Source organism: Strix aluco, chromosome 1, assembly GCF_031877795.1.
Source record: "Strix aluco isolate bStrAlu1 chromosome 1, bStrAlu1.hap1, whole genome shotgun sequence".
NCBI lineage: Eukaryota > Metazoa > Chordata > Aves > Strigiformes > Strigidae > Strix > Strix aluco.
Genome location: NC_133931.1, coordinates 23,530,736 through 23,550,909, shown reverse-complemented (window position 1 = coordinate 23,550,909; position 20,174 = coordinate 23,530,736). Strand labels below are relative to the sequence as shown.

The 20,174-nt window shown below is 39.0% G+C and overlaps 1 protein-coding gene across 9 annotated transcripts in view; it reads right to left on the bottom strand.

Annotated features, from left to right (window-relative positions):
• RNF19A (ring finger protein 19A, RBR E3 ubiquitin protein ligase) overlaps positions 1-20,174 on the bottom strand; it is a 63,094-nt gene that overhangs the window by 2,893 nt on the left and 40,027 nt on the right. For all 9 annotated transcript variants that reach the window (XM_074814780.1, XM_074814745.1, XM_074814762.1 and 6 more), the window contains 6 exons: positions 14,506-14,714; positions 12,406-12,550; positions 11,659-11,821; positions 4,325-4,439; positions 2,071-2,232; positions 1,253-1,466 (listed from right to left, as the gene is read on the bottom strand). In XM_074814780.1, coding sequence (XP_074670881.1) covers positions 1,253-1,466; positions 2,071-2,232; positions 4,325-4,439; positions 11,659-11,821; positions 12,406-12,550; positions 14,506-14,714 — 1,008 coding nt within the window. The remainder of the gene's footprint in view (positions 1-1,252; positions 1,467-2,070; positions 2,233-4,324; positions 4,440-11,658; positions 11,822-12,405; positions 12,551-14,505; positions 14,715-20,174) is intronic.

Here is a 20,174-nt window from a genome sequence, read left to right as displayed (position 1 = left end):
CTCTTCCCACTGTCAAAAATGACTGGTTTTTGATTAAAATAAACAAAAACACCCCAAAGCAAAACCAGATTAATTTCCCAACAAAGCAAAATGTTGCATGTTAACAAGAGGTTCTGGATTTTTCCTCCCTGAGATTTACCAGAACAACTTCCAGGCTTAGCTACAATTCTTTTGCACATAGTGTACAGTACTCTAAAAATGAAAAAAACAAGCAGAAGGGTATGTAAGTTCGAGATGTGATAATCCCCATGTTTCTTCAGGTGCAAAATTATTACTAATCAACTAACAGGCAGAGAATTGTGTTCTGTACTCTGCTTTATATTGTATTAACTGAAACAGGAATAATAGAAACCTGAGCAATCTTAAATTGTGCTGAGCAGATAAGCCAGAAATCAAATCATAAGCTTTTTTCCAAATGCCTTGTTTATCTGTGTTCTGACAGTGAATTGAAAGAGTTTTGTTTTGATTTGTTTTCCACTCTCAGCTCTTTAAAGTAGTGCATAGGTATACCTCACTCAGCAGTCACAGCCTGAAACACCTGTCCCAGCACAAGGGAACTCTCGATGCTGTCCTGCACTCCTTGTTCTATATAGCCTGGACTTCTGAATTACTCAAGAAAATGAGCAGTGTCAGCACCTGGTTTCAGGAGCAAATTCCATCCTGAACCCTAAATGTTAACAATCCTTTCCAGACACTCCCTTTCTCTTCAGGGTACAGGACAGCCAACAAACAGTAAGGCCCGAATTCACAGGAGGCATTGAGCACATAAGTGACAAGAAGTTGCCACCTCGGCCAGGCCAGGTGCCCAGCTGCCTCCCCTCCTGCCTAAGTCCATTCTGAATCCACACTCCACCCAGGTGTTCTGATAGCACAGCTTAATACTTACAGACTACTGAACAAGTCAGGCGTTCTGACTTCGGGGTGAGATGCACCAGAGAAACCAACTGTATTAAACATGACGTACCCTCCCTCTGACTTCTAGGTAGAGACTGCTCTCCTGGGAAGCAGGAGGACAAGATCTCAGACCCCACTCACCCTGGAAAAAATTCAAACTCTTCTTTGAGGATTGTAGTCTGGCAGGATCTCTTGGAAATCAGCAAGTTTGTCAGAGATGAACTGTCTCTATCTCCCAGAGACAGTTCCTTTTAATAGGAACAGATTTAAAAAAATAAAAATCAAAAAACCTAGTAATACCGCTTTCTCTGCTTACATGTAGAATAGGATACCGTACGGTAGAAAGCATGTCTCTTACCTGTTAAAGCAGTTAACCATTGCACTTCCTGAGAGACTCCCTGTTATACTAGCCCCAGCCAGGGCCATGGTACTAGCGGTTTCACTTAGGTTGTCTCGAATGGCTCCTATTCTATCCATGTGGCTACCACTTGCACTCAAGCTGCCAGTCAGTCCTCCAACGCTTCCTTCGCCTATACTAGGGTTATGACGTGCCTCTGCTACTGAGGTGGTATCTAGACAGAAATAAAGAAGGCTTGTCAGTTATGGAAGTAGAACTTTGTAGTTTCTAGAATGTGACCATGAAAACCATTCCTGAAATTATGCTGAGAAAAAGGATTTATAAAACATAGTGTCACAAAAAGACAACTCTGTGAAAAAAAAAAAAAAAAGAGACACCTTTCTTGGAGTGAAGGAAGTCCTTCAGAGGGACAGAGAGACCTTATCACAGAGGATATTGCCACATAATTAAAAAAATAAAGCATCACATCAGCATTTAGTTCCCCCTGTTATAGATAAAAAAGCCAGCCAGCTTCCACAAACTAGGATTCTGAGAAAGCAGCATTAATTTTATCTTCAGACTTTTACTGATGGAAAAGACTTGAGTCTGGCTTTGATGAAAATGTGCAAGAAAAGCTTTAATGTTTGCGTTAACAGTACAGCACAACATGAACACAGAGAAGCTACCCTCATCTGTGAGGTGGTCTTTCAGAAACAAGCAGGAGTTGTCCTAACTGCAAATTAAAAAACTCAAAACCCCCAAAAACCTCAAGTATCTAAAGCCATCAAACATAAATCACAAAACCCATTTATAGAAAACGAAACACTGTATTTTCTTACCTACAGCTGCATTTGTTCCACCAACATTTATATCATTTTCATCATCAAATTCTATCCTGACACCTTTTCCATTGCCTGCTGACACACCACACCCTCCACTTCGGCAGAGGGAAATTGGAACAACTCCATACACATAAGCCAGCATAATAGGAACACCAATACCTACAGAGGAAAATATAGTCTTTCATTAAATGTGACTTATACTTTAGAGCCTTTCATAAAAGCAATTTAATTTTCCATGATTACTTAGTATTTCACACTTGAAAGAAATCAGGAGGGAGCAAAATTAAGAAATATTGGTAAATCACACAGGTGAAATGGCAGGAAAGTACTTTCAGCAGACAGAATGACCTCTATCAGCATTGATAGGCAGAGAAGTTTAATGCTCGATAAATTAATACTTCTGGTATGTCCATAACATCTTTTACAAACAAAATGAAAGTACTTTAAAGGTTCATATATGCTCCATTGGGGACTGTAATAATGTTCCACCTGAGAAGCAGAAATAGCAGAGATCTATTTCAACTGTTATTCAACTAAAAATGTTAGTACCTCTACTCATTTAATAAGGGACTTGATTTTTCATTCACTGAAGTCAGACAGGGCTTTGCTATCAATTTAATAGGACTTAACATTATTACTACTGTGGGATATTTCATATTTATTGTATCACACTGATTCAATTTAAAATTTTTAATTATGTAAGTTTTCCTTAAAAGTAAATGATTCTGTGGAGCAGGGTGGCAGGAGTTAAGGGAAACCAATGAAAGGAACTGTAGGCTAAAGTGCACACAGATATACACACAAATCCATCCCATCACTTCCAGTGGACTGTGAAAGTTACTCCTTTGGCATATGAATTAAACCATTCTATGGCTTTGCTGATTGAAGTACACAGAAGGTACAGAAAAATGGTAGTGCAAAAAGTGGCAAGCTGTCACATTCTGAAAAGGCCAGGACAGAGGCAGACCCAATGCAAAGGCTCCTCAGTCTAACCTAAAAGAAGGGTTCCAGTTATAGGAAGTCTCTTTCACTAGAAATTCCTCAGCATTGAAGAAGGAAATCCATATTCTGAAGGTCATTATTTTGGAAGCCATATAAAGCACTGAGACTGAAGGCCATGTATTCATGGCAACAGAGCAAGAGCAAACACTCCACAAACTAAAACCCAAGTGCTTTCCCTAAAAAGCCAAGTTCTATCTCTGGTCAGAAATAAGAAAAAGCTTGAAAGAATGAGCTAGAGCAGACTTATAAATACATCTGTGAGACTTTGTATCCTACTACCTGTTTAGCAGGTGTCTGACACCGCAGCTACATGAGAACAATGCATGCAGACAGACACCAGAGACAGTTTCATGACTGCATATCTGCATTTGCACAGTGCTCCACCATTGTTAACAAGCAGTTTAAAGCCACAGCTTCATGGCCAATTTAAACCATCACTTGCTAAAAGCAGCCCTGTCTTCCTGAGGCCACTCATTCCTCTCTGAGCATTACTTCTGGCACTGCCTACACAACTGTGTGATGAATTGGATCAGGGGACTGATCCAGCTTACAACTAAATGGCAGGTCTTAACATGAATCAGTTATCCACGGCAGCTTACTGTGCAACTGTAAAGATGTCTGTGCTGCAACAGAGGAAAAGCAAGGCAGAGCTGGGCAAGTCCACTCCATTCCAAAAAAATAATCAGGGTTTGTTTACAGTGACCTTGAAATTACATGGTAAGATGAGACAAGTATTTTGTAATGCCCAGCCAGATTTTCCCCAAATGCTATCCTCAACAATCCCTATGAGAAAGAACGTTACAGAATTCAAACCGACTCCCAGAGCACAACAAATAGCTTGGCAACTTATCTAATCTTAAGTGTAAAAGACTATTTTTTTCTTTTGAGAAAAGCTTGATATGAAGTTATTCAAATACAAGTAAGACCCTGTGGCAACAGTTTTTTCTTGGTCAGCTGTTTAAAGAAAAGCTTCAAATACTTCAGTTTTAAAAGCCAGACATGACAATGTGAAAACTTCAATTTGCAAGATAAAAAAATATTTTTAATTCTTCATTTTAATACAGCATTTCCATATGTACTGTATTCTCCATTCTGCCCCAATAAATGTATAACCTCAGACTCCTCATTGTCTCAGTTTCCTCACCTACAAAAGGAGACCACAGGACTTAGCTCATGCTTTATTCACGAGTGCTTATAGCATTCTGGTTGTAAGGTGCTACCAATACACAAAATAGTAATATTTGCTTACCTACAGTTACTGCAGCTACAACTGGAGAAACAATTACAGATAAGGTTACACCACCTGCTATAGCCAAGTTTCGCTTGTGCTTTGAAATGTCTTTGCCTTCATACCGATTGTGAATCTTGGGAGAAGAAAAGAAGAAAGGGTTTTTAGAACATTATCATCATCATCAATAATATATTGCTGCAAGGATGGAAGAACGGACATATAGTTTGGAATCTGTACCCTGCTCTCTTTCAGAGAGACCACGTTCTATGTCACGATTTATTCCTTATCTCAAAGAAAAGAAAATTTATACATTTCTTAATTTTAGGCAACTTCTTAAAAGTTAGAAGTCCTCCCATCCAGCAACCCATCCATTTACTTTCACCATCAAGTTAGACGAGCTCAATCTTTCTTTCTTTGTTTAATCATTACTCCAGATTACATGGTTGGGAAAAGTAGACAATTTTCAGGATCAAAGAATTATCATGTCTGATCAACTTACTGTAATTCTTCACTTCTTATTTCTAGCTATCTCTCCCCTGAACAATACAGAGTAAAACTTTCACAGATTATTAGATCTATGGTAACAGAGGTTGACATAACAGAGCCATGTAAGGTAAGGCAGCCTTCATCAAACAGCCTGGGAGAACAGGATAGCAAGAACTCCATTGCTCTGGCACCCTCTCATGACAAGCTCTTGAGACAGGAAATATTTTAGCAAACCTGAGTGTTAGCTGTGCTACTATTTACCAAGGAATCTGCTAACCAAAAAAACCTTAACTGATGGTTCAAGCCTGCAATAACTCTAAAATGTGACTGCCTCAAACTTATCTGCTGTAAATCCCAAATGAACCTGAAAGGCCTTCAAAGATCACTGTTTTACAGAGATTTCTTACTTTGTGTGTTTCATTTACTCTCTCTAGGAACATGGCTTTTCAGGGATATGCACTTCATCTGTCATCATTCTTGGTTAAGATGTAATTACAAAGGAACAATAGGTCTTAATGGTTGTCATATGGCTAAGTTAATCCTCACTACATCTAAGAAGGAACACAAAAGAGTACTAAAAGGATAATCACAGTATTTTTACAGCAATATGTTACTGCAAAAAGAATGACAAAAATGAGCTGGAAGTTTTATTAAATGTTGTGCTTTCTAAATTATTATTTCAGTTAGAGATTCGGTAGGGTAGTTCTCATTCTGGAATAAACAAAGTATTTGTATTTGTTCAGGCAAGACAGGCAAGAAAAGGGCAGATAAGACACTGCACTCCATATAACGAGAATGCATTTATTTACTTGCTCTGAGGTACATTATACAAGGAGCAACATGGAGTGAGGGAGTACTTAAATGTGAAACATACCTATGGGTTAAAAAGCAAAAACTGAACATGAACACTCTCACAGTATGACTGTGTAAGAATTACAAACCCATGAAGATCAGGTTTCATGGCGCTCTGAGCAAATAGCAGTATCATCTCAGGCACTGAATTTGACTGTTATGGGCAATTTTAACTACCAAAAGGCATACAGCAAAGATACCTACAAAGGCTACTGGATTCCTTAAACATAAAGCAACAAAAAGGAATGGAAGGGAGTGGGTACAGAGAAGAAACTGATCAAGATAGAAGGTTACACTGGTAGGAATGAGTATGAAATAAGAGACTTCAGAATACTGAGTAAAGAATAAAGAATATCCAAATAAAAATACTGGGCCAGAAGAGGGATTTCAATAAACACAGAAAACTGGTAGGTTACAAGAATATCTATAAAAATCTATGAAAGGAGAAGACTAGCACTTCCTTAAGGAAACTCTATCAAAGCTCGAGCACAAACTTTTCCAATGCAGAAGACAGAATGTTGTAAAAGAACAACGAATCTTCCTTTACTGAAGCAGCAGCAGCATTAAGAAAATAGAAATAGGTCAGATTACTATGAATGGGTATAAAGGAACAGCATGAGGGTGTCTGGACAAAATCAGAAAGGTTAAAATAGAGGAGACAAAAAGCAGGGGACATCAAAGTCAACAAGAAATTATTCTACAAGTACGCTGCTAGTAAGAGGAAGACCAAAATGGATCAATTTGCTATTTAACAAAAAGACAGCCAGCAGATGAAACCAGAGGTCTGTTCAATTTTTTTCCCTTCAGCTGTCACTAAAGGTCAACTGTGAGCCAGGTGGCTGGTGACAAAGGAGTAAGATCTGTAGGAAAACAGCAGGTTAGAGAGTACTTACATGAACTGATCTGAAGAATATCACAGCAGGCCTAATTTCAGAGCCACTAATAATAATTTTTGAAAATTATTATTCATAGAAGATGTCTGGGAAAAAAAAAAAATCAGGAAAGTGGGAAAAAGTTAAACTGCAATGATAATCTTTAAAAAGGTATAAAACAGGAAGTTGGGGAATTAAAGACCAGTGAACTGAACTTCAATTTCCTGAAAACTGGGAATTTGTAGACACCAAAGCAAATGCAGGAAGTAGAGGCCACACTGATTTTTTTTTTTTTGAGTAAAAGTCACGTCAATTTAATTTGCTTCTGTGACAAGATAACTAGCCTTGAGGATGGGGAGAAGCAGATGTCATGCATTGACTTCAACAAAATTTTGACATTTTCTTGTATGACACTTAAACAGGTTGTAACGGTCCAGACTGAAAAATAGACTAGAGAAAACTACTATTAGCTTCATGTAAAACTGATAGAAAGCATCCAAATTGTCATTAGGTTTTTTTTAGTCCCGAAATGGAAACTCTTCACCCTATACTTTTCTAAGACATATGCCCTGGATCCAAGAGTATTCAACATTCTCATTAACCTGTAAGATGGAAGGAGAAGAATTTCAGGCCAATACAATCTGGGAAGGTTGCAAGAACGCCAGAACTCATATTAGTCTTCAGAAGTTAAAAAAATAGCCTGAAATTACTAAGATGCAGCACAATGGTAATGAGTTCAAGATTTCCCTTAGGAAGAGACTAATTGCCTAAAATACTAGTATGGTGGGAAAGAGTATGTGTTTTGGTGTGCACAAAATGAAAATCTCTTTAAAAATCTCTTTATTGTTGAAAGAGATAACTGGCAGTTTTATGCACAGGATCACCTGTCATTTAAACTCAGCAGCTTCAGCTTCACTGCTATATTCAAACTGGTCAAAAACAAAGGCAGTATGAACACCCAGAAATCCAGAAGAGGAAAATCAGAGGTCTAAAAACAGTTTGTCAAGAAAAAAATGGAAGTTCTGGATTTGTTTAAGAGATAAGAATGAAAGTGGACTTAAAAATCATCAAATATGTAATGGGATATTGCAAAGCAAAAAGATACTTTATGTCAGCTGAAGATAGGGCAGTAAGAATTCAGTGTAGGAAGAGAATTTACATTAATGTTAGAAAAATCAATTTGCCTAAGAAAATTAGACTTGGAGAGTATGTGGAATCTCCATCATCAGACATTTTGAAAAGAAGTGCAAACAGTGACACAGAAAAATGACTGATAAGCAGTGGGGTGTAATAGAAATTCTCGTGAGGCTGCCCTCACAGACTAACTTTCTGAGACTTTACCATTAATGTGTGAAAGGACAGTGATGAGGACCTATCCCAAAATCTTATGAGAAAAGCAAAACATGCAATCATAGTTTGAAACAGGTAATTACTACTTTCTTCCTCTTATCATTTATAAGGTCCCAACGACTGTATGGGACTAAAGCAAAACAGAATAGAAGGGTCAAGAAACAACTGTAGCAGAGGGTAGGAGTACTTGCTTGAAAGAAAAAGATGGAAGAGACTACAGTGGAAGAGCTGCATCCCTGGACTTTTTGTCTAGCAGCAACAGCTCATGTGAGAGGGAAACACCCCCCACCCCAATAAATGTAGAATAATGTGTCTGTGCTAGTCACTGTGAGAATCCATGAAGATAAAAGCAGAAATAAACACATCTTCCAATTAATGCCATCCAGGACATGTAACTAGACACTTAGCACCTGCTGACCATCATTTCAAAAAGCCCATTTCCAGAAGATGTGGGTAACTCGCTATTTTACCCTAAATCACAAATAGGAGATGTAATTATCTTTTGTTTTCCTTGCAATTTTTCATTTACTTTATAGTAAAAGCTATCAGTCATATTTTTGAAAGGAAATACATCAAATGCCTTCTGATTAACATGGTAATTTCTAGTTGATTCCCACAACCAGTAAAATGAAGATAGATGCTGTCTAGCTACCTGCACTGAACACTGCTCCACACAGTGGACTGGCCCAAGGCGATTAACAAGCTGCTGAGTATAAATGCTTAAATGTGTGTATGCACAAACCTACAACAGCAGAATTTTACACTAAAATACTGGTAACTATCTGCTTTTAAGAAAAATAAGCAAGATTTTCTTTTTACCTTCCATCTCCTCTAAATATTATTTAATTCTAAGGGACACAAGAGAAACCAGAGGTTAAGACCAAAGCAATTCTGTAAAAGCATGCAAGAACTTCCATGGCAAGATGCAAAAATTGGAAGTTGTTTGGTGTTTTGCTCTGCTGTTTTAAGAGGAACTACATTCTCAAAAACACTGCTTCTCCTTCCTGTACAGTTGAAACAAATATCCTTAAACAATTCAGGGGTTGGTTTGTTTGGGTTTTTGGGTTTCTTTTGTTTTGTTTTTTTTTTTTTTTAAGGGCTGGAGAAGATAGCCAACTGAAGACACAATCATAGAAAGGTTTGGGTTGGAAGGGACCTCAAAGATTGTCTAGTTCCAACCCCCCTGCCATCGGCAGGGACACCTTCCACTAGACCGGGTTGCTCAAGGCTCCATCCAACCTGCCCTTGAACACTTCCAGGGGTGGAGCATCCACAACCTCCTTGGGCAATCTGTTCCAGTGCCTCACCACCCTCACAGTAAAAAACTTCTTCCTTATATTTAATCTAAACCTCCCCTCCTCCCTCAGCTTCCACTCATTACTCCTCATCCTATCATTATAGTCCCTTGTAAAAAGTCCCTCCCCAGCCTTCTTGTAGGTGCCCTTCAGGTACTGGAAGGCCACTATAAGGTCTCCCCGGAGCCTTCTCTTCTCCAGGCTGAACAACCCCAACTCTCTCAGCCTGTCCTCATAGGAGAGGTGTTCCAGCCCCCTGATCATCTTGGTAGCCCGCCTCTGAACTCATTCTAACAGTTCTATATCCTTCTTGTATTAGGGGCTCCAGAGCTGGACACAGTATTCCAGGTGGGGTCTCACGAGGGCAGAGGGGCAGAATCACCTCCCTCGACCTACTGACGACACTTCTTTTGATGCAGCCTAGAATCTGGTTGGCTTTTTGGGCTGCAAACGCACACTGCTGGCTCATGTTGATCCACCAACACGCCCAAGTCTTTCTCCCCAGGACTGTTCTCAATCCACTCATTACCTGGTCTGTATCTCTGCCTGGGATTGCGCTGGCCCAGGTGCAGGACCTTACACTTGGCCTTGTTAAACTTCATGAGGTTGGCCTGGGCCCACCTCTCCAGCCTGTCCAGGTCCCTCTGGATGGCACACCCCTTCCCTCCAGTGTGTCAACCACACCACACACCTTGGTGTCATTGGCAAGCTTGCTGAGGGTGCACTCCATCCCACTGTCCATATCACCAACAAAGATATTAAACAGTACCGGTCCCAGTACCGATCCTTGAGAGACACCACTTGTCACTGGTCTCCACTTGGACATTGAACCATTGACTGCAACCCTTTGAGTGTGGCCTCCCAACCAATTCCTTATCCACCAAGTGGTTCATCCATCAAATCCATGTCTTTCCAACTTGGAGACCAGGATGTCATGAGGGACAGTGTCAAAGGCCTTGCACAAGTCCAGGTAAATGACATCAGTTGCTCTTCCCTTATCTATTGATGCTGTCACTCCATCATAAAAGGCCACCAAATTTGTCAGGCAGGATTTTCCCTTGGTGAAGCCATGTTGGTTGCCACCAATCACCTCCACACTATTCATGTGCCCTAGAAGAACCTTCAGGAGGATCTGCTCCATGATCTTGCCAGGCACAGAGGTAAGACTGACTGGCCTTTAGTTGCCTGAATCTTCCTTTTTTCCCTTTTTAAAAATGGGGGCGGTTTCCCCTTTTCCAGTCAGTGGGCACTTCACCAGACTGCCATGACCTCTCAAATATGATGGAGAGTGGCCTAGCCAGTTCCTTCAGGATCCATGGATGGATCTCATCAGGCCCCATAGACTTGTACACCTTCAGGTTCTTTAGGTGTTCTCAAACCTGATCTTCACTGACAGTGGCAGATTATCCTTCTCCCAGTCCTCCCCACCTTCAACTTCTACATCTTGGGCAGTGTGGCTGAAGCCCTTGCTGGTAAAGACTGAGGCAAAGAACTCATTGAGAACCTCAGCCTTCTCCATATCCTCCATAACCAGTTCTCCTGTTCCCTTCCAGAGAGGACCCACATCTTCCCTAGCCTTCCTTTCATTATTTACATGCCTAAAAAAGTTTTTCTTATTCCCCTTGATGTCCCAGACTAGATTTAATACTATCTGGGCTTTTGTTTTCCTAATCTGATCCCTAGCCACTTGGACAGACAACTTCTTTATATTCTTCCCAATCTACCTGTCCATCCTTCCACTTTCTGTAAATTTTCTTTTTATCTCTAAGATTGTCCAGGAGCTTCTTGCCCATCCACGCAGGTCTCCTAGCATTCTTGCCTGTCTTCCTCTTTTTTGGAATGCATTGTTCCTGGGCTTGAAGGAGGTGGTCCTTGAATATGGACCAGCATTCTCGGGCCCCTCTCCCCTTCTGGGCATCATCCCATGGTACTTCACTAAGCAGATCCCTGACAAGGTCAAAGTCTGCTCTCTTGAAGTCCAGGGTGGTGAGCTTACTGCGCACTCTCCTTGATGCCCTGAGGATCATGAATTCTGACATTTCATGGTCGCTGCAGCCAAGGCTTCCCTTCAGCTTCACATTATCCACCAGCCCCTCCTTGTTGGTGAGAATAAGGTCCAGCATGGCACCCCTTCTCGTCAGCTCCTCTACCACCTGGAGAAGGAAGTTGTCGTCAATGTATTTCAGGAACCTCCTGGATTGCTGGCGCCCTGCTGTGCCGTCCTTCCAACAGATATCCAGGTGATTGAAGTCTCCCATAAGGACCAGGGCTTGTGAATGCGAAGCCTCTCCTATCTGTCTATAGAGGGCCTCATCTACTCGGTCATCCTGGTCGGGTGGCCTGTAGCAGACCCCCACTATGATATCACCTTTCCCTGCCTTTCCTTTAACCTTGACCCATAAGCTCTCAGTTTGTTCCTCATTCATCATAGTATTACCTAAGTCATACAATGCAGAGGTAAAACCTGAAGCACGTTAGGAGTTGTAGCACATTTTACCTTACGTCCCACATACACAGGAATTCCAATAATCATAGCAGGAATAGCTATGCCAGCTATTAAGGCAATTCCTACAGGAGCTCCAACAAGTGTTCCTAATTGCCACAGTATTTTCTTCTTACGGCTCCATGGTTTCTTTCCCCAAAACGTGCAACCTGATGGACTAAATAGGAAGAAGTAAGAAAACTGTAAAGAAATTGTAAATAAATCAACATAACTATACAGTACTGAACTGTTCTCTAGTTACAGTTATTGTTCTTAGGTTCAAGTTACAGATACTATGGATATCCAATCATCAGTTAGAATTTCTTCAGATTTTTCTTTTTTGCCTTCACTGCATAATTTGCAACTTAAAGAGAAGCATATTGCACATTACCACATGCCAGTCTGTGGTTCACAGGTAACTTATATAACCAGAGTTTTTGTATTGCTTACTATGAAGACAAAACAGCAGTATTAAGACATCAGCAACAAGAGTGCGTATGTTCATCTAAAACACTTCATTTACTGTACTACATACACATTGCATGCGTGAAACTTAGAAAAATATTTTTAAATAAAAAATAGCAAAGCACTAATTCAAGTACATGCATTGAAAACTAACTAAATTCTCAGATAAGGATACTTCAACTGTGATTCTCTATTCCAAGAGGAAGAAAGCCAGACTTAAAGCATCCAGGAATCTACTTCTATATACTTCAGAAAACAAATTACCAACCATGTAGATTTTTTTTTTCTTAAATGTACCTTAAATAATGTAAATCTGAGATCTCTTTCATACATAGCCAACAGAATTCACAGCCACAGACAGCACAAGTCATATGATTGCAGCTTCCATCATTCATTTTTATTATATAAGCAGCACAGCGTGGGCATGGCTTTATGTCATCAGCTGTTTAAAAATGAATATTAAGATCATATCAGTTCTTCAGACAAGCAGATTTAATCCAAATATAGACATACATTTAGGAAAACCAATTGAACCATTATCTTAAAAATGGAAGAAGTTTGCTTTACAAATCTTGATTTGGCAATAGTTATTTGTATTTGTAAACCTTGGACCAAGTAAAACTAATGAAAACAAGGCATATTAGATCATATTCAAGTAATGGAATAGTTAATGCATACACTCTCTTCAAGGATTTTCTAAGCTTAATGCAATATATATTAGAGTTGGACATTAAATATGTATGTTAATACAGGACTGCTAATATGGGCTCTTTAAATATAATCCTCTTTTACATTTCGTGCTGTTATGAATCTTTTACTTGAATACTCAGTCTTCACTCTGTTATTTCTTCTTATCTTAAACCCATCTCCCCTTCCACATTAAGTGCATTTCTCTGGTATCACCGACTTACTTGAGTCCTTTTCAGAGCCCTGCTTAATATTTACTTACTCCCTAGAAAAAATATTGTAGCAAAAAGAAAATTCTGGAGGCTCTCCTTGTTCCTAAGTCAAATATTGAAAAATGTGGTTAAGTGACTAGCTCTATCATTAACAAACAAGGGGGCATTGAGCAACAGTGAAATACTTGTATACTGACACAACCACAGTTGCGATCTTCGTTCCTTCACATTACTGGTTAGCATCTGCACTTTGGGACAAGCTATTTACTCACAGCAGCAGAAATAACTTGCAGCTCCTAATGCAGAAGTCCAAGTTTATGCTGCCTCTGTGCTACTAGGTAGGACAAAGGGAAAAGAGGGGTTATAGTTGGTATAAAGAATATCCAAAGAGGTGTAGAACTAGCAGAAACAGTACCTCTACCAACTCCAGTGCAAAAGGACAATGAGCAGCTGAAATGACGCACTAGCTATTCCAAGGTGGGAAAAGATGCACAACCTACAGGGCAGTAACTAAACTGAGCAAGTTCTTACAGCACGGGTATGGCATAGCTACTGCTGTTCGTGCTGGGAATGATTGAAAGGGCAAGGAAAGGAGCTGGCACACTAATTTAAATAAAGTTTTATTTTAAAATTTATTTGAAGACTAGAGCAAGATGGCAATTTTAGGACAAGATGGAGTGCCTTGTTAAAATGAGCCAGCACAAACAACAAATTAGAAACTCCCAAGTTTAGGGCTGTACTGGGGAATGACAGCTCTAACTACATTCATGGTGCAAGAGAGACTCTTTGCCCCAAGTATTTACCTTGTTTGGTCAGGCAGACACAAAAGCTGCCAAATAGATCAGAGTTTCACCACAACAGCAAACTGGACTCTTGCTCTGCAAAATACTACTCTGAATAGTTTATCCTCTTTTCTGGGGGGTTACAAACAAGTCCCATTTTAAGAAGATGGAATTGTTTGCTTTCTAGTAGCCACAGATGAGCATTTTATTGAAAAACAGAAATTAGTACTAAAAAACACGTCAAACATCAGAGCTGGCATCAGACTAATAATCTCTTTTGAAAGCAAAAAATACATATCAAAACCACTGATTTTCAACAGCTTTTATTATTATCAGTCTTGTGAAATTTCACCTAGAGTGAATAAAATAAGTGTTTCAAGTGTGTAAGTGATACAACTAATGAAGTCAGCCTGCCAAACAGAGAATACTTTGGAGCAAGTTCCTTTGACTCCACATTCTTCAGTTACAAAGAAAGCATTTGAAATGCTGACAACCCTGTAAGATTGAAGTCAGGTGCTGTGGTCACAGAGTACTTCAAATTATAACATTTAAAATTCAAATGTCAAACTTAAAATTGTGTATTTTATGTTTCTGAAAAACAAAGACAAAGCAGCTAGTATCTACCATACTACTATTCAGTTCTTTCCTTTTTGGAGTTAATTGTGCAAATGTACTAAAAAGATATTTTACAGACACAGTAACCTAATGATGAATACCTGCTGCTCCAGATTCCTGGCTGTAACTAATAGATGAAGAACGAATTGTTCTCAGGCGCAGACTTTGAGCTCTCTCCTGGCGAGCAGCATCGCAGGTCTGGTTTGGATGCCAAATCTGCTTACAGTGGTAGCAAAACTCAGTTCCACAGCCTTCTCGTCCACATGTAAGTTTGGGACAGCTGGCACATCCAAAAGCAATCACAGCATATCTTGAACAATGAAGAGGGACAAGAGAGAATTGTGTTATTAAAAACAGTCCTATCCATAGACCAAAGAAGACGAGACAGCTGCCAGAGCAGCTGGAGCAGGTACAAAGTCAGTGGACAACAGGAGCTGACATTAGGTGGTCAGCACAGGTTCCTTGCTACCTCTTTCCACAATTCTATCATTATTGCATTAGGCCAAGACTGTACAGAAATACTACAATCAGTGTAACACTTTGTTCTACCCTACCTTAATAACTTCATGCAGTACTGAAATATACTGCATTTAAGGCTGAATGCAGTACTGTAAAGTTTATGGTCACAAAGCAACCACAGTTTAGAACAGCAGGACAATAAAACAAAAAAAAGGTATTTAAATAACTAGAAAGAGTTACTGTTTCAAAAGTGTCCCTGTCACTACAGGCATGTCTAAGCCTGACCCTTTCTATAATTTGAGATCCCTACTAAGTGACCTGTAGTGTAATCTATTACTATAAAAGCATATGACTTGGTACTGCATGACATTTTAGTATTTCACTGGTTGCCTTTTATCATGAATATCACTAGCTAAACAAATGGTTTTTTACTCTTTATATTTTAAAATGCCAAAACAACAAGTATTTCATAAGTAAGGATTTTGGTTTCTCAATTAAGACAATTTCTTTTTTGACAACTTTTTAAAACACATTTCAAACTGTAAATGCAGAAATTGATGAGTTCAGGACCTCATTATCACCTTTGCTCTGACAATATTATAGAGCAAAAACCTCCAAAAATGCTGAGACTTACAAAACTGTGTTACACTATTTTGTAATGAGACACTACATCAACAATTCTATAAAATGACAGAGTTGTTGCCATAAATCAGTTCCTCTATCAGATTTGCATTTTAAAGTTCACATGATAAAAATACAATATGTAGTATAGTTCATATTAATACTAAATATATACACACACATATGTGCCTTAATTCCTACCCATTATAATTTTTTCAATTATTTTATGCAATAGCTTTCTTTTACATAGAAAATAATGCTAGGTTCACTGGTATGAACACTTAAAACTGATGTACAGTTTTATTCATGTGAACAGTCCCCCTGAGTAGGCTTCAACAGATTTATAAATGCAGCAGGGCTTAAAGTTATGGTTGTTCAAATGAAGATAATTTTGTTTTAGAAGACTACTTGTTTATTTTTATCCCCTGCCTAATTTATAGCAGTTGCATAAATTAACTCAAAATATTCTTTATCAGTAATGATACTAAAGAAATTATTCCCACTCACATATTTATCTGAAAATTTAGCTATTTTAATTTTACAGTAGCTAGGTCTGAAGCTCTGCAAAGTTAATGCAAATCCTACCCCTTTCCTTAGTGTTTTCAAACAGCATATTTGAGGTTCCCACCCTTCCCACAAGTTCTTCAAACAAATAGGAATTTTCAACCTTTAGTTTACAAATGATGCAGTTACAAATAAAAATGAGATGTATGCTTGTCTGTTTTCAAAGATTGCTTACTTTCCAAGTAAAAATTTGTTTCAGTAATTGTTAGACTCTTCTATATTGTTGCCAAGCTAATCAGCTCTATTTTCCCACTTACAGCAACTGAAGAGATAATTGCTTTGTATGTACACAAAGAGACTCTGATCCAAATGCTTCTTCAACACACAGGGACACATCCAAGACTCACTAATGTTACATCAAAGAATCTCAAGTGTAGGCCACAGAATGACGTATCAATTTATACCCTGCCTCACACTGCTAATAAAGAATGGGCACATCCCTGAAAGCACTCCCCATTTGGGACTGATGTATTGGCATACCTTTAGAAAGTAACTTTTTAGACCAGAGCAAATCTTAGTTCAAATGTACAAGATTACAGGTTCAATTTCAACATTTTGTATTCCTTTTACAGGTGATGTGAAAGCTAAAAGTTCCTGTTAGGCTGAGAGAAGGGACAAACAACCAAAGTAATAACGAGCAAAACAAAAATGAGAAGCAAAGAGCAATTAATTGAAAAAAGGATGTATAGTGAGAAGAGGAATGAAGAATTTGTAGTCTTTTGCCCGATCTGCTTTTTGCCTGACAAAGATAAGAAAATCTAGGAATCGCTGCTCTCTTCTAATAATGTCAGCAAGACAATCTCAGAGAAAAACCATTAAATAATTCAGACAGAAGAAAAGAGAGAACACATTTGGAATAATGATTCACTAAGGCTTGTTAAAATTACATTGGAAAGCTGGTATGGAGAAACAGAATCTCAAAAAATTAGTCTGGAACAAAGCCCAAGAGGTTTCCTTTTACCCATGCTCCTTCCCCAGGGAAGGATCACCTATTTGCTAGTGTCCCCAACTAAGCCACTGCAGGTAGGTTGCAGCAGGTCCAGACTTTTACATGTATTTCAGGTGACAACAACAGCCAGAATGCATTTGAGCTTGCAGTAAAAGCTGAGGATGAAGTAGCCCAGGTTCAGAAAGACCATGATGCCAGGGGTACAGACCGTTTCTGGCATTAGACTGCTTCAGTGCTAGAGACACCACAGCTACCAGGCTGCTCCTCCAGGGCATAGCTACAGCAACAGAGGTTCTCCTCCAAACTAATCCATAGCTCTCTTGCTGGGAGAATCATAAGTAGTTCTCCACTGGGACAAAAGAAGTAGTAACACACTTAATACTGCAGTTAACTTTGTTTCACGATCTGTTTGGTTCCAGTTTTGCCATCTCTACGGCTTCTTTTTTACCCCAAATAGACTGAAAGACAGCTGAAAGAGATACTTATTTCTTAACTATTCTTTGTTGAGAACACGGAGGCCCACGATGTAGGAAAAAAAACCATTATAACAGACTGACCCAGCTTCCCTCCTCTTTTTTCCTTCCTCATTTTTTTCCCCCCCCTCAGGGATCAAAGTTTTTATAATTATTTGCTCTTTATCTGGTCCAGTCTTTGTCCAAGAGTGATGCCCAAACCCTGAAACAATATTACATGGGATGTTTCATCCATGCTGAGGAGAGTTGAAGCAGTCACTCATCATCCACTCAGTTCTTTCTTCTACCTATTTGTGCAGTATTTTCCTACCCAAATGCTCTACTTTGCATTTATTTCCTATTTATTACAGTACTTACTTTGAATTTTAAAGACAACTTTAGGAAATAATGCTACCCTCTGAAGTTATTGCACCTCTCTTACTTTGGGATTAATTGCAAATTTGAGTAAGTGCATTCCATCCAGCTCCTTCATGAAATATTTGGTCCATGCTAAAATCAGATTAGCTACCGTCACAACCCTAATGCATTCTGCCACTACTACATATCAAAAACCGATGAGGGGAAAAAAAAGCCCTCAATTTTAACTGCATATTGTACAAGTTGATTACAGTTGCCAAAGCAATTAGAAACTGCGACTACTACTGTATCATGTCATTGTTAAAACTAGTGTCTGCTGATGTGAAGTTTGTGGGTATTGTACATGATACCTCATCTTTAAACAATGTTTGTTAGCATAGGCTGTTCAGTGAAAGTGAGTAGTGTTTGCTTCCCTAAACCTCACACCTGTACAGTTCCTTCCTCCATCTTCCTTCTATGCTCCACAAAGACATTAAATCCCTGTTTTCACTTTCCATACTGCTCCCACTTCTCCTCTCCACCTCCCCTCTGGGTGATTTCTCCCAGCTACCCAGGCTATGAGCAAGGTGAGAGCAGTGTTGCAGCAGGCTCCCAGCTAGGCACATACTGACCTGCCAGGCAGTGCTGCCGTAGCTGCCTTGAAGGCCAAATTAAAAAGAGGTAACCATAGGATTCATATGCAGGTATTTCTCTTGCTGGAGGCATTATTGATGCTCTTTCTTTTGCTCAATTATTATGTTTTTTCCCCGAAACTTCTTTGATTAACTTATGCTGAACCCTTAACCCCCTCTGCCCAACATATTTGAAGGTGCTAAAGGTTTCAAAAGCAATCAGAAGGATGGGAAAAAGAAAACATGATCACATGCGCTCATTTCTTTAGGATGACAACGATAAAGAATGATCCTGCTGAGAGGTATCCAAGTAACCAACTTCATCTGATTTTAAACTAGTAATGAAAATTCAGTGAGGGGGTACTATTTGTGCATTAAAACCAGAATCCATCTATCACTGTGAAGCATTTCCCTACCACATGAAATATATTAGGAAAAAGTTGTGTTATCAAAGGTACAGTTAAGGTTGCCCATATAGGACTAGTTTGTTCCCCTCACAAACATTGGCATAGTTTAGCTGCCTGGCAATATACTGTGTTTTCCACAGAATTCCACTCTCAGATTAAGCAGCATCCAGCAGGCAGTTCTAGAGCAACAATATAAATATTTGCTATATACCAACACATTGCTGTGGTCCCACACAATTGCACAGAACTTTAGCTTTGCACTGAAGACCCACTTTTTATTTTTATAATGGTATTGTCTATAGCAATTATCATTACAGTTTCTGACCATTTTAAGATTCTTAGGATTTTTTCTTAAGACAGATGAGAAAACTGAGGCACAAAAAATAAGCACGGTGAAAAGTCTCCATTAAATAAGTCTGCCTTAGCTGACTTACTGAAGCACTAATAAAGTATCTGCATCACTGAAACATGGTTTAACAGTTGTTACATGCTTCCCCTTACCTTGAGTAATAACAGCTTGTCCAGAACATGAAAACTAAGGGAAACTTGAGCAACGCATACTTCTGCCTATCAAATAATGCCTTCTAGTGGTTGTTTTCTTTTGCAGTATTGAAATATTAAGAGCAAGCTGTACTGAGTTTGTTACAAGCCCATGCAACCAATCCATCTCTCAAGTAATTTTTCATTCTCTGCTCAAACTATACCACAGTAATGCCATCTCCTTTGGACCAGAGGACCTAAAACACTATCACCTTTCCAGTCCCTGCTTTTGACCCACATTAGCAAATTGCTTAATTTAAAGTTTTGCTTTTGTACTTTACTTCCAATATGTTTCTTAATATATCATTTAAATTTAAAAGCCTCCTAAACATTAACCTCCTGAACATTAATACTGGAATATTTAAGCTACCAAGTCAGTCCTATTTTGCTTGTTCTCTTTCAACATTCTTTTCTTCTACTTACCACTCATCTGTGAGGCTTTGAAACAGATGTCATCTCTTGATTTTTAGTGTGCACTGCACATCCAGACTGCAGTCATGGCTATAACCTTTAGACATTATGTTAACACAAACAATCTCTAAAAAAGCAACTTGCTGAAGAATGGCATTATGAGACATCAACAGCAGAAAAGCTGTGACGAGCTGCTCAGCAGAATTCAGCCTACTCATGTCAGAATTCAGAATGGTTTCAGAGCTGTTTAAGTATCAAAGCAATGATAAAACATTACATTCCTCAGATAATAAGCAGGAACAAGCTGATTATTATCTTAAATCAGAATCCTGTTGACAGGCAACAAGTGATGTCTCAACCAACCACAAGATGGAAAAT